Source organism: Montipora capricornis, chromosome 3 (assembly GCF_036669925.1).
Source record: "Montipora capricornis isolate CH-2021 chromosome 3, ASM3666992v2, whole genome shotgun sequence".
In the NCBI taxonomy this organism is placed as follows: Eukaryota; Metazoa; Cnidaria; class Anthozoa; order Scleractinia; family Acroporidae; genus Montipora; species Montipora capricornis.
In genome coordinates this window covers 29,634,726-29,649,225 of record NC_090885.1, presented here as the reverse complement: position 1 = coordinate 29,649,225, position 14,500 = coordinate 29,634,726, and the positions used below count along the sequence as shown (strand labels likewise).

Here is a 14,500-nt window from a genome sequence, read left to right as displayed (position 1 = left end):
GCGCGCTTCTATGGAAGCAAAATTTAATGCTGGTTTCAATTTCCGTGCGCTTCTAAGCGAAGAGCAGTTAAATGCTGGTCTCCAGGTAACTATCGGATTCTGAGAGGCAGGAATCACTGTCATCTGCGTGCCTCAAGAATTCCATTTGTTCAGAAGTCTTCATCTTTGCTTCCGAATCTCTCTGAAAGAAGATGACAAAGGTACCAAATTTGTTAGCCCCAGGTTCACTTTTCGTTCCTTTTGCTGCGAGTAGCGGCTTAAGCGAAATCCCAGCAGAAGAAAAAAAAGACGTTTAAAGAGATGCAGGTTTTAGCCTTAAGTGATCATAGAAATTAAGGCTTGAAGAGGCTTTAAAGCAGCGGTATCAAGGAGAATACAAGAGAGAGCAAATGATCGCCAAGCTGCCAGCGTCAAAGATTACCCAGAATGTTACCTTTGAGGCCTTCTGCTGGACAACAGTACGAACTCTTTTTGATACTGTCGAATGGGCGCGAAGAATTTTCTCATTCTCTTGAATACATTCAGCGAAACAAACTGAGAAAAATTAACAACAAAACGTAGTTATGTAGGCAAGAACTGGGAGGTCGGAATCAACAGTGACTACAAGAAATTATATGTTGTTGACGGTAGGGAGGGTTCCATTCCAGTCAATCGAGACAATCGATACCACTTCCATGAGGTGTCTTTGATCATTTCTGGTATACGTTGCATCATTTTCCAACAGATGAAACAGTACCTTTCAATTTGTATAATTCTAAGCAGTAAACAGCAAATCCGGGTTGTTCTCTCTTCCTCCCTCACCGTCGAAAGTAAGAAGACCAAGGAATTTGGCTTCTAAGCAGTCCTAAATGCAAATGTTCCTTGCTTCCACATAGAGCTTACATAATAAGGATAGAGGGGAACTTTGGCAGTGAACCAATTGAGAGGACGATTGGTCTGTGAATGCTACAACAGGTTGCAAAATTGGTGAGACACTCCCGTTAAGCTTTTCTTGCTACCAATACCCACCGTATCTACAATTCCAACCCTTTCCATTTCCCCTTCCTCTCCCCCATTCAATGTTGACTGTTAACGCTTTCAGCAATTTTTTGTATTGCTAGCAACATTGATAAGGGGAGGGGGGAGGGGGGCTGCAGTGGGGAGATAACAGGTAAATTAATAACGCCCCAAGAAGGTGAAGTGTCTCCACCAATTTTGCAACTTGTTGTACCTTGCTACGAGATTTGATTACTGATCATCCCAAGGCTTCACAAAGCAAGAAAGTGAAGTTTTCGTGCCCTAAGGGTCGCCCTATGGCAAGTAGAATCATCTTACAAAAGCCAAAGTGAACGTGTAGTCACCATTTAAAACTTTACATAACTAGAGCTCACTGCACCCCACTTGGCCACTATAGGTACTATTCGAAATCAACTTCTTACCGTTGTCAGATCCAAGATAGTTTCTATTGAGGACCACATCTATTTGGCGTAGCTTACGGAGCGTGTGAAGGACCCTGCTGTGGTCTTTATTCCACGGGTATCTCATAACCACCCACTTTGTGGGATCCTCCCAACTAATGCATCGATCAAAAATCTGTCAAAAAAATCATAGAACGCAACGTAGTTTCGCTGGTAACGGGGAAAAATTTAACTCTCTCCTTTCCTTCCCCGGACTTAGGAAGAAGAGAGAACCTTCGAACAACTCTCTGTAATAAAAATCAAAGCTCAAAATTTTGCCCGTCAGGTGTTAGGCAGGTGTTAAGCAAACACACTTTCAAAATCTGAAGGTGAAAGGTAGTGATTTTTTTATCACAGGGGCACTTTAAGCGCGACGAATGTACACACTTCACTTCAGATATTTAACGCATCCGTCTTACTTCCCGTATTTAAGGCCCGACCAAACGATAAATGTTGGACGATAAAACACGACGGGTGAACTAACTTTTAGCGTTTGGCCACTGTGTTTGATGACCATTAAACAGATTCGATGGTTGCTGGATGAATTTGGAGCACGTTTGATACAGAATCAAACATCAGATCAAACATCTTCTAACATCCCTTCTGTTCTCATTTTAAAATGTGTACATTTTTCAGGTTTGCCCAGTGTCAACCAACATGAGTCGTTACCATGGACAGGAGCAGATCTTGGGGGGGGGGGGGGGGGGTGTGCAGAAATGACCTGCCGCTTTCTAATACAACTGGTATTCTGCAAAAAAAAGTCACCAGTCAGCTACGCCATTCCTAAGTGGCGCAGCCCTCCTAAAAAAAGCATGAATAGACACCTTACCCACCAAACCTGTGCGTCTCAAGCACGTTGAACGAATGGCCACCCCGTAACTTTCATCATGTTGGTTCAACCAGGTCTTTACACTAGATGTCATAAAGGCTTAGATATCTGAGACGTCCTCTGGTATAGATACGGTCAATGATGACCGCCAAATAATGCTTATTTTTTAAGACCAAGGACCATATAAGTGAGCAATGGTTCTCAGTTTGTCGTCAACAGCTAAAAATGAGAACGATGGAAACTCATTGCAATTTGAAAAAGGTTAAAGGTGGCTGCTACAAAAACTCGCCCCGAATTTAACAACGACACCTGACCCTGCTATAATTCACATGGGTTTTAGTATCCTTGGGTTGTCAGAAATGTTATTCATGTGCGCTGCGGTTGAAGCCAGTTTCGACTACGGGACTAATTATCACAGGAAATTATCACTAGATTGTTATCTCTTGGGTTTGATGAAAATTAACTCAAAAATTCTTTACCATGACGTACAGGAAAATGTACCTTTCGCCCACTCCTCAGAGCCTGATGAAGATAAGGTATCACATTGTAATTCCAAACTGTGGCAAACCATCCCTCAGCGGCTGTGAAATCCATTGGACAAGAGAAAAACACCGAGGGACCTAAAAAAACAAGGCCATCAGTTAAATTGGGGTGAAAGACTACTATGGGGGACAAACGCGTTTATGATTCTTGGGACATTTTGCGCAAAGAAAATAAATCTATGCCACTGCTCCTCCTTCCCCCAGCAAACAAAGAATCTTCTACGCCGTACGTCCCAAACTTCCCGTATAACTGTTTCCTTTTAACGACACTGTAGGAGGGGGAAGGGGAGGGGGGCAGTGAACACCTCCCAGTTATGACGAAATAGGTTGTTCTTGCTCGATTTACATAAACGTTTTTTTTTTAATTTCTACGACTGCCCCAAGGGATTTTGTCCCCCAATAGGCCACTTCGGAAAATACCATAATACTATTTGTTTGTCCCCCCAAATTTTGCATACGCATTGTTTTTGTTTTCTCTTGGGACCACTGAAATTCCCAAAAGAAACTGGAAACAATGCTTATGCAAAATTTGGGGGGACAAACAAAGAGTATTATGGTATTTTCCGAAGTGGACTATGTAGGGCGTGTTCACTGCCCCTCCCCCCCCCCCCCCCCCCCCCCCCACAGCCAGAAGAAGGTAGACAACGCCAATATAAGCAGGGCTAATCTTCCGCCAGAGCCGCAAATTGGTACGTCATCAGCCCCTTAGCCAAGGTGTATTTTTCGTTGTGAACCAATATCCGGGTGGCGGTTAATACTTGCTTGAGGAGCCCGACCTTCTCCTGACCGCCTCATTCAACACATCTAAAAATAACAGAACCTTCTAGCAGGACTGTGCGTGGATAAGACATGAAAATGTTTTTGCTGCCTAAGCACCAACGTCTCGATCTTGTCGGTGACATTGCACCACATAACAGCGATCTTGTTTACGGCAATTCACCTGCAAAGTGCAGGAAAGTAAGACATTCCGAACCTCTTGATCAAAATGACGCCGACAAGACAAGGTACCGATTTTTGATGCCCAAACTTACTTTCCGAAAGTTGCCTTTACATTGTCAGGTAAATTGCATCCATAGGTTGATTTAAAGCATGTGCTGGTTATTTCAATGTGTTCTTTTTGCTTTTGCCGCAAGAAAAATCGACCTAAATTGCATCAACATACTCACCAATGGTCGTGTCTGCTTCGCAATATTCTTCCAGTATTCCATTGAGGTGGTACCACACTTTTGTTAGCCAATTAAACAACTGTGGCAGATCATCACTTTCAGCCCTAAGAAAAGTAAAGTCCAGTCAGTATCAACATGCCACAAAACCACAAAACAAGTCAGAATAAAACCCATCTATACTATCTGTTTTAACATAAGGTCGCCCAACCAACGAACAACACAAAAAAGGTAAAGAGGAGTCACGGACGGAGAGAAAGTGACAACTTATATAATGAAGAATTTTACCGAGATAGAATTGGAATTAATTTAAATTCGCAAGTAAACGGAATTCTCAAAAGAAAATTACTCACTCATTTTGCGGCCGGGACCAGCTAAGTTTGCGCCTCAAGAATCTGCCAAGAAGTCCAGAATATTGTCTGTCTTTTATTGACACACGTAGCCACCTGCAAACAAAAGAACAATAAAGGTTTGGGTATAGTGAATAGCGATATGCAAAGTTGATGATGGCGCTGAAGGGAAAGTAGTGAATTATGGCTATTCGATTCTTTAACAAGGATTGACCAAACAAAGCCTTGCTAACACAATAACTGCGGCATTGATTTTCTGACCACCCGACCGACCGATTGACTGACTTGATAATGAGACACTGCCTGAGTAGTGGACTTCCTCCTTGGCAAACTGCCTAAGGGGTCTTTCAATGCACCAGTGTGCGCCAAACGGAAAAAAATGCTGAACAAAGATTCATTTTTCAAATCGGATCCCTCACTCCCCACAGAATTAACGAACGCTTTTCTTTCAAGTAATTTACTCTTGTTGTCCGGCTACGTTGCTATATCCCTACCCATAGCGTAGCTCTATATTTCACTACGTGAAGAGCTAACAACCCATAATTTCCAAATTCGCCCTGACGAATGTTTACGCTCGAAAAGTCAGTTTTCTAATTTCTTTACGTTGGTCATGTCAGTTGATAAACCCATTTATGTCTAAGGTTACGATAGTTTGGAACACTGCACTCCGTTGGAAAATTGAACTCTAGTCTTTCTGCTCCTGGACAACGATGTAAAAAATGAAACGTTAAGTATTCCGCAATGAGAACATCACCCGAAAAAACGTGCTTACCCACGCGGTAGTTCCTAATACTCAGAATACCGATTGGTCATAAACAATCACGACCCATGAGCAGAATTTCGCTATCGACGCACAAGCAACTCACAGAAACCACTAGCGCTTCGATCATATGTACTTTTCGCCGGGAAGGAAGACACCTTTAACACAAAATAAGACGCCTGCTTTTGTTTGTCCTTCGGCCGCTAGTGAAAACGAGCATCAAGGCAGTAAAGATGACTAACCTGAAGTAATGGCATAAGCTCAGCTCCTTGGAGGAAAAAGGTCCTTTCCTGCTTTTGTCCCGAACTCCAATGATGTAAGGGCTGCGACAAAAAAAAAACACAATTCGAATTCATTTTAGTGTCAACAGATTTTTTTATGGTACTGTAGAGAAAACTGCCACCGTAGTGATCTGTTGGTTTCTAAGGCGAGGGGAGAACCGGAATGCTCCGTTAAAATCCTCTCTGGGTGGACGCAAAAAGGGTTGTCAATGATTTGATCACTAACCGATTAATTGGAGGCTAATGATCTCACTTACTACTGCGCCGACCTGCTCCCTGAAAGTCGTAACCGATGCACCGGAAACAAAAACTGGCGAGGTACCCGCCACGTCTCACGATCAACAGAGGTCAGAGACAATTGCTTAAACTGCCCAGGTGTCCTTTTGAAATGAAGGCTTAAAACCTGGGTCACTTAGTGTTCGATTAACATAGTTTTGAAATCCAAGGAAAAGAGAGAATTCATTTTTTGGTCATAGTAGCACTTAAACCAACTGGATGGGAAACTAAGAAAATTTGGACATTTTGACGAGATTATTCCAGTTTGATTAACTTATACAACGTGGCCCAAATGAACGAGGAGGAACGGTGTTAAAACCAAGATACAGAATTCAAATTTGCTGGTTTGTTTCCACGTTTTCCATACAACGCGAGGTTTTGTCATCTGAAGAAAGCGAAAAAGAGATATACAAAACTGCAAAACGCACTTCGAAGGCCTTTTTTTGCTCAATCTATGCTATTGTTTTGATGCCGTTCACATCGAAGTCAACGTCGATGAAACTAAGGTCCCTGGTCCCTACTATTAATCTTAAAAGAGTTTACTGAATCCGCCACGCACCAGTTTTGGTTCTTTTCAAGCACTGAAAGGTCGAAGACGTCAGCCAATGATGCCAAGCAGTTTAACTGATCCAGCACGATCACAGCGGGCCTGCTACCTTGAGAACTGAGAAAAACGTTAACAATTATTAGCAGTCTGTGGTAATGTAAACTTCTCCATTATATGGAGAAGTTTCTACCCTGGTGTTGTGTTGTGTTTTTGTTGTTGTTGTTGTTGTTGTTGTTGTTGTTTTTGTGGCACTTCAGATACAAAGATTACTTTACCGTTATAGGATATATGGGCATCCACATGTGCGCATCAGGAAATATCACACTTTACTTATTAAACTCATTAATTAATTTTATACCTGATATAGATTTCTCGCCATTTACATAAATGTTTCCTTCGAATTTCACTGGTAAATTGTCTTGAATCACCAAAAATACCTAGTATACATTAACACTTAAATGCGGCTCGCCTCGCCTCGAGTTTGTCAATGTGGTACTGATCTGCCGCTCATATTGTATATATCATCACACTTTATTGGTTCTAAGTTGCTTGATCATTTGCCTTTGAAGTGTAACACATACAGAGTGTCACTATCCCTAACGTCAGACGATTTTACTCGTCAATGCATGGGGATCCCCTTAGGAGCCAAAGGGTAAAGAACTATTAAAGGATAAAGTTCCCTGCTAGCAGAGGTTTCTTTTATTTTTGCGTTCGCTGGGCTTACAAGTACGCTTTCCAGAACCTTGGACAGCACTCTTCAAACCACATGCCCCATGATATGTTTGCGGACTGTGACTTGAGCTCACTTTGTCTTGCGCATTACTTTACAGTCGTGATTCCGCTGTTGTTAAGTGAGCCACACGTGAGGATTCGGTCGCAAAGTTACCGCCACGCATGCTCAACACGGTGACTTTTGATCCATGGCAGAGGTCTCTTTTCCCGCACTCGTCGTCAGCAAAGCGAACGCAAAAGAAGAGAGACTTCTGCTAGCAGAGAAAGGATAAATAGAGGACATTAAATGGCCGCGCCGGGATACGAATTTTATCTTCCGAGTGCTGCAAGTCTCTCTCACTCGTTCGCACTGAATATTCGGAAGCTGTGAACGCGCGTTACACGTTTCAATCCTTATGGGTTTCTGATGAAACAAGATATGAAAGTTATGAAAAGCAAATCATGATTATGTAGAATTTTGCAATAAAAATGTTAATGTTGTAGAGAAGAATTATATTGGAGCAAAAAATAACTTACAATGAAGACGAAGCTCGCGTTTTATTGGCTTATCGTGTTCGTTACCATGACGACAGCTATATTCTCACATGTGAAAGATAAAATGATATGTTCACCGCGCGCGGTGAAGATATGATATTTTCGTAAAAGGAGAAATCCTGGTATTTCATCAGTATCTATATAATAAATAGAGGATATTTCAGGGCCGCGTGCAGATACAAAATTTCTCTTCGAGTGTTGAAAAATATTTCACGAGTGAACGCAACGAACGAGTGAAATATTTTTCAACACGAGAAGAGAAATTTCGTATCTCCAAGCAGCCATGTAATACCAATGAAATACTAAATCAATTCACGAAAGGCATCGAAAGGCGCGATTTTTATATGCAACCACAGCAACAGTGATCTTTTCAAGTGTGAAGATAACATGTTATTTTCACGTGTGAGGATATCATGTTTTCACGCGAAAGCTCACTTGGAATTTCAATGGTGTTTATACAATAAAGATGGTTACACTTATCATTATGTGGATACCTCGAGGCATTGCTCTGCATAAGGGAGGCAAGGTTTTGCTTCAGTTCCTTAAAGAAAAAAGGTAAAATTAAGTCGGATAATGCGCGGCCGAAACTTGCTTTGAGTGGCATCTCAATGAGCTGAGCCCTTCCGATGAGACTTGATGCAAGAGGAGGGTAATTAACAGGGCAAGTTTGTCACTCTCTCTTCTTTTTGTCGCTTCTCTTCAAACGGAATTAGTTACGTTAAGTATCAGCCTAATCTTGCCTTGTCTAGAGTAGTTTTTTTGTCTACGTGTTAAAAGTGTGAAAGTGTGGGTTTTTGTCGAAGATCTCACATCACATCTCAGATCTCTCATCTCTTGACTTGATTTGTGTTAATTGTTAATTCGAGTTTCCAGTGTCCCCTTTTAGTGCTCCAGTGCTAGAACGACTAGACACTTAAATAAAGTTTCTTTTTTTCTTATCAAAAGTTTCAACAATTTTGTGCCGAATTAAAGTTTCTGTCTGACACTGCCTCTGCTTGAAATAGACATGCAGTTTTTGTTTCCTCATGACCAATCTCTGCACTATTCATTACCATACAAGTACCATTGGTTTCACTAATAACAGATTATCCCTTACTTTTTGAGTCGCTTGAGTAACATTGAAAGTTGCCACTGCTGGAGAACCCTTCCAAGCAATCCTGGAGAAGAAAAATGCAACAGCAAAATCTATAAGGCTGCTTTTTCACTTGGCTATCACTGAGCGGTTATCAAATGAGTGACATTAAACTAAACCCAAGTAATACTATACTCAGTCACGTGAGACAGAGGAATACGAATGAGCCAATCGTAAATCGTAGGAGTAAATTCATGCAGCCGGCGCGAAGGGCGGGAAAATGCTAGCAAGCATTTTGCAAACAGTCTTGCTGATTGGTTGAAAACGTGGGGCGAATTTTTGGGAATGCGTTTAAACAATTCCGATATGAGAGTTACTTTGGGGAAATCACAGGCCCGATCTGATCACTAAAATCAGTGCAAGAATGTAGATGTTTAGGATTGTACGCCAAGCGTTAGCCTGATTGACAGGCATAGCGAAGAGCGGGAGAGAAACCTCAAGCGTGCTTGTGTTCTGTACTGTGCAAGTACTGTAGTCGATTAATTTCACAAGATTCGAATTAAAGTCCGTTCATAGTCTACAAGGAAAATAAAGTGATTTTTTCCAGGGTAGAATTTTTAAAGCAGGAAAGAGTAAGTAATAACAAAGATGCAGCCTTAAGGCCCCTTTAAAAGGTTTCAACATTTGCTTCAACATGCATTCAACAATTTGTTGAACCAAATGTTCGGTGCGTTTAACAGGTCGTCGTTGAAAGCGTAAAACGAAATGTCGAAAACTTGTTGAAAGTTTAAATCGGTTTAAACTTTCAATTCAACATCGATTCAATTTTTCCTTTGTTCTCGAAAAAGTTGAAGTCGTTTGAACAATCTGTTAGAACACACACGCATGCTCACATCAGGCCGCAAAAGTCAATATGGCGTAGTTTATCTGCACGAGAGAGCCTGGTTTCTAGTTCTTAGTTCCTCGCAATCATTAGGCCATTTCCGAGTTCATGTCTGCCTCGTCTTCAAAGCGAGTCTAAGTGCGAAGTTTTTGTTATGAAAATTCGTTTTCATTCATATGTAAAGTAGAACTAATTACCATCACAAAAACTTCGCACTTAGACTCGCTTTGAAGAGGAAGCAGGCATGAACTCGGAGATGGCCTATTTTACGAACTTGTTGGCGCAATGCTGGAACCATTTGAACGGCCTCCGCACAACTTTGTTTTTCCGTCCAACATTCGCCCAACATCCGTTCAACTTTTGTTGAATGAATGTCGGTCAAATCTTGAAACCGTTTAAACGGGCCTTTAGTTTTACTCATGTGATGTGAGTGCAACCCTGCAGTATATTTCCTTCTCACCTTTGGACAACATGTTCCGCCAATTTGGCAGCTAGGTACGACTTTCCTAATCCTTGCTCTCCACACAACACAATGTATCTATGCTCCAACAGTTGCTCCACGTATTTCTAGAGATTAGAGAATGCCAGTAAGCCCCGTAGAGATGTGTGAAGGCGAACTGACTTCGTTGTTGACGAATCGCCTTGCAGGCGAAACGAAGTCACTCAAGGGTGAAACAACAATATAACGTATTTATCGACTAGTCGAAGATACTCTGAAAAAAGGTGCTCCTGCAGATAGCGCTCCTAACAGGAATGCCACCCATGACCGTCAAGTCGAGCAAAGGCAAGTTTTATTTCAAATCACACGAATTCGATTTACAGCCTGGATGTTACCCACATCGGTAGGAGTAGAAAACATAAACCGTAGATATCAAACAATTTAAAACTTATTGTTACAGATAAATAAGGGGAAACAAGAAAAATATACCGAACAAATAAACATTGTGTGAAGTTCTGAGCACCGCTAAAGATCTTAGGAGGAATAGGCGACCCAAAAGAAATAAAAAATTGCAAAAAAAGGGGGGGTTGGGGGGGGAGGGCAGGGGAGGGGAGAGTGACAAAATGCCTAAACCTTTCCTTACCTCTATGGTTTCCTTTGGAAGCAGTGTGTCATAAACAAGTGAATCACAAGAGAAATGACTCCCATCTGAAGTAAAAATAAGATATATGATTTTTCTTCAATTACCCTTTCTACCCTTCAGGACCTTCGCTTGACCAACAGAAATTGCTACTTGAGCCCAACAAATTGACCTGCTCCCAACTGAGTGGCTTCTTACAGTAGCTAGGTTGGTAGAGCATTGCACCGGCATCGGAGAGGTCATTGGTTCGAGCCACCTGAATTTCTCAAGGCTCAACTATAAAAGACAATTGCTTAAATTGCCCAGACAAAAGTGAGGATCACTTCTCTCTTTCATTTATAACCCCCACTTCAAATATACTTTCATTTCATTTAAATTACTTTCTTGTACTGATTCTTAAGGTCTGTGGCAAAACGACACCACAGTGATCAACGCATTTCTACCTTTTGATACCACACTGGACATTAATTAATTTAATTTGTCCATTGAAAGTGAAATGTTTTCGTCATTTTCAAGTTGAAATGCTTTGGTGTTTTAGCTCGTAAAGTTTTGTTCACCTGTATGTACCTTGAACATAAAAAAAATGATTCCAGCACTTATATGTAGGTGTAAAATTCAAGCGTGTATTTCTTTCGAAAAGTGATAATTCCTATGGTAGTAAATTATCCTTCAATCAGTGTGCTTACTAGCCGAGGTTTTCTCGTTAGCAGGTGTAAACAAAAAGAACTTCTGCTATAGAAATGGAGCTACTTAGTTCACAGATAAAACGCTAATTTATTGCCTAAAGTGTTTGCATTCGGTCTAAAATCAAGCAAGGGATGGCTAAAATTAATATTTGTGGCCTTCCATGGAAAAACATCCATCACAGCTTGGCTCTTTGAAGGGTTTCTGTTATTCCTTACCTGTGTGTTTGTGATTCAAAAGCTTCAAAAAGTGCACAAGGTGCTCATTTAAAACAAAACTGAGGGAAAAAAATAAATTGCTTGATGATTGGACAACGATAAACTAAAGACTAACCTTTGAGTTGAATGACACAAGAGTTGCTCTTCTGTGAAAGCTCCACACGTGGTGACCTTTGCCTTACGGATTCTACAAGAAAGCAAAGGTTTGATTTATGTTGTCCACCACTGTGCAGTAATGAAGAGTTGGAGTTGTATATTTCTGAAATTCCTCTGCAAGCCTCAATACAGCGAGTTTCAATTGAGTGTCGTAAAACCAAAACAAAAGTAATTACTTTGGCCAATCAAAATGGACGGAGACAATACAGTAAACAAATCAAAACTCGAAGTAATTACACGTAGCCGACACAAAGCGCCGGAAAATGTGCACACGTGAACCACGATTGGTTTTAGTTTCACTTCTGATTGGTTGAAAAAGTGGCGCGAGAACTTTGAACCAATCACTGAGTGAAGCAATGCAAAACCAAAGCAATTTGCTAATTTCTTTCGACACTCACTTGAAACCTGCTCTAACAAGCAACATTTTCTTAAATCCACAGATTGTCTTGAAATGTACATAAGAAGGTGCACGACTATTTTAATAAGTGTTAACGTCACTCACGTCTGGGAATAATTAATAGTAAATTAACATCACAAAGTGTCCCTTTAACTCTTTTCCTCAATTATAAAATTAACAAATAGATTCCATGTTGTCGTGCGTCTGTTCAGAAATAGATCACAGATGTCGACGTCAAAACGTGGTAAGAACAAAAAAGTGGCACACGAGGCGAGGGATAGCATGGGATCTAGTATTACAAATGAAAATAAAGCGGAGGGCTCGGTTTTAAAGAAAAAGAACCTTCCTTAAATCAGACTGAGAAGCCTGGCCCCAAGCAGCTATACCGTAATACATATGTGAACATACTTAAGGGATCGATAAATTTGAAGACGGAAGGGTGTTTAATGGTACATGGTACCGCTATTAAACCAACAATTTTGCCGATCTTAGAAGCAATGTAATCAATGTGTTGTTTCTAAGTTGAGTGCTTGTCAGTTAGGACCCCAAGAAATTTAACATAATCCTTGTTTTCAAGAGCTGTTACAGCGATCCTATTGTTATCTAGTATTTTCAAGCATATCTGATAATTAAGTTTATTTTGCATGGGCCTACAAATAACTAAATTTGATTTCTTTGCATTAATAGTTCAACTTGTCTATTTGCATTCAGCCAGTCGCATACATTTTTTCAATTCATTGTTAACTATGGCTTCTAGAGACTGCAAATTCTTGTCAGCATACAGTAAATTTGTATCAACAGCAAACAAGTAAAACCTGAGTTTATCAGAACAAGTAAAAGTGTCATTTATATAAATTAGGAAGAGTAAAGGTCCTAGAACTTAGAATAAAGGGCATGCAGCGCGAAAAAAAAGCATGGTGACCCCAACTTTTAATTGCATTTTTTTCATTGTCCTGTGCACGAATATCAATTGTGCCAAGTTTGACAAAAATCTGGATGGTACATGTATGTCATTTTCAAGAGAATTACCTTAAGTAAACTGCTGCATTTTCCCTCACCAAAAAAAAATTAATAATGCTAACCCTTACAATTACCTGATTGCCAGAAAGAGGTAGAAAGCGCTTAGACGTAATGGGACACTTCATGTCAGATATCAAAATTAGGCATTCATCTAAATACTGTAGATGTATTTCTGGACATAGAATCCCACACCTTTAACTAACGTTTGAAATCTCTGAGAGCCTCTCAAAGGTCCACCTTAAGTACAAACTTACATGAATCAGAGTTTCAAACAACAAGTTGTGCAATGAAGCTTTGACCATATCAAATAAAGATCTCTCCACCAATCCATACACACAATGTAAGGCCACAACAATATAAAAATAATAAAGGTAATCCTGTGGAGCAAGCACATTGTAATTTTCTGTTTAACGCCCACGTCGCCAGTGGAGGGTAGGTGCCCAGGAAGCCTGGGGGCTGCAACCGCAGTCACATCCCCAAGGCGCTAGAACACCCGACTGGCCTGCCCAACCCGCAACCAAGCCACGAGCCCCCCGCGCCAGGCCCCCCTAAGGCACCCGTCACACTTGAGCCAGATAGCTCAGTGGAATAATAATAATAATAATAATAATAATAACACACAAAAAAAAGAGCACAAAAGAAAAAGAAAGGGGGGGAGAGGGAGGGAACGCCGAGAACCACTAAACTCCTAAACCGACTCACAACGCCACGCCAACAGAGCAACAAACACGCTGCAAGCACATAGGACAACGCATGCACTACGCAGGAATACCGCTGAACCATGTCAGCCCCAGGGCTCCCCCAACCTAAAGAGTGCTGCAAACGCTACAAAAACGCATAACAACGCTAACAAACGCCTGCAAAACGCTACTGACCGGACTAGCTCCCGGTCGTGAACCATGTAACTATAACAAACGCTACAGAACGCACCAAAACGCTGAACAACGCTACCAGACGGCCAAGACACTAACAACCGCCTGCAAAACACTACTGACCAGACTAGCTCCTAGTCGTTAACTATGTTAAATTTTATTTAACTATATTTAACGTACCTGGACTCCAAACAATAACTCCTGTTTGAACGCCCTGAATGCTGTGCACTCCCAGACCCAAGTAATTGTCAGGGTCAATTTTATGCACATGGTCCTAAAAGGAGATAATGTGTAAGCAATGAACTCTTGTTCCTGTGGTTTTGTGTTGTTTTGTTTCCTTATTTCAGACCCCATGACCATTCCCTTAACCCAGGGAAAAATTTGAAGTGCTTCACCAGTTTCACCCATTGAATTCCAAAAGTAGGAACTATGGCTAATTGTGACAGAAACTACGAAGCCAAAATGTAACAGCACACAAGCTACGCTTCAAGCTATATTATAAATAATTATTTTGCTTTTTGATAAGTCAGTTAGAAATGAAAGATGCATGCGTAGGGAATTATGGATTTTGTACCCCAGAAGCCTTTTCACATGATCTTACAACAAATAAAATATTATGCGTGTCCACAAACAAAGAATGTGCAGTAATGCTAGAGTCTCAAACTAATC

At 41.0% G+C, this 14,500-nt stretch overlaps 1 protein-coding gene across 2 annotated transcripts in view; it reads right to left on the bottom strand.

Annotated features, from left to right (window-relative positions):
- The window catches only part of LOC138042836 (uncharacterized), a 36,212-nt gene that overhangs the window by 837 nt on the left and 20,875 nt on the right, over positions 1 to 14,500 (bottom strand). The window contains exons 7-20 of one of the 2 annotated variants that reach the window (XM_068888867.1): positions 14,012 to 14,105; positions 11,502 to 11,573; positions 10,488 to 10,552; positions 9,866 to 9,972; positions 8,547 to 8,607; positions 7,945 to 7,991; positions 6,197 to 6,301; positions 5,323 to 5,403; positions 4,324 to 4,416; positions 3,974 to 4,077; positions 2,767 to 2,885; positions 1,419 to 1,572; positions 434 to 534; positions 1 to 181 (exon numbers count right to left, since the gene is read on the bottom strand). The exon at positions 1 to 181 is cut by the window's left edge and continues 837 nt beyond it. In XM_068888867.1, the coding sequence (XP_068744968.1) occupies positions 68 to 181; positions 434 to 534; positions 1,419 to 1,572; positions 2,767 to 2,885; positions 3,974 to 4,077; positions 4,324 to 4,416; positions 5,323 to 5,403; positions 6,197 to 6,301; positions 7,945 to 7,991; positions 8,547 to 8,607; positions 9,866 to 9,972; positions 10,488 to 10,552; positions 11,502 to 11,573; positions 14,012 to 14,105 (1,317 nt within the window). In that variant the 3' untranslated portion in view covers positions 1 to 67. Of the gene's footprint in view, positions 182 to 433; positions 535 to 1,418; positions 1,573 to 2,754; positions 2,886 to 3,973; positions 4,078 to 4,323; positions 4,417 to 5,322; positions 5,404 to 6,196; positions 6,302 to 7,944; positions 7,992 to 8,546; positions 8,608 to 9,865; positions 9,973 to 10,487; positions 10,553 to 11,501; positions 11,574 to 14,011; positions 14,106 to 14,500 lie in introns of both variants that reach the window. The other variant, XM_068888866.1, reaches the window with a different exon arrangement.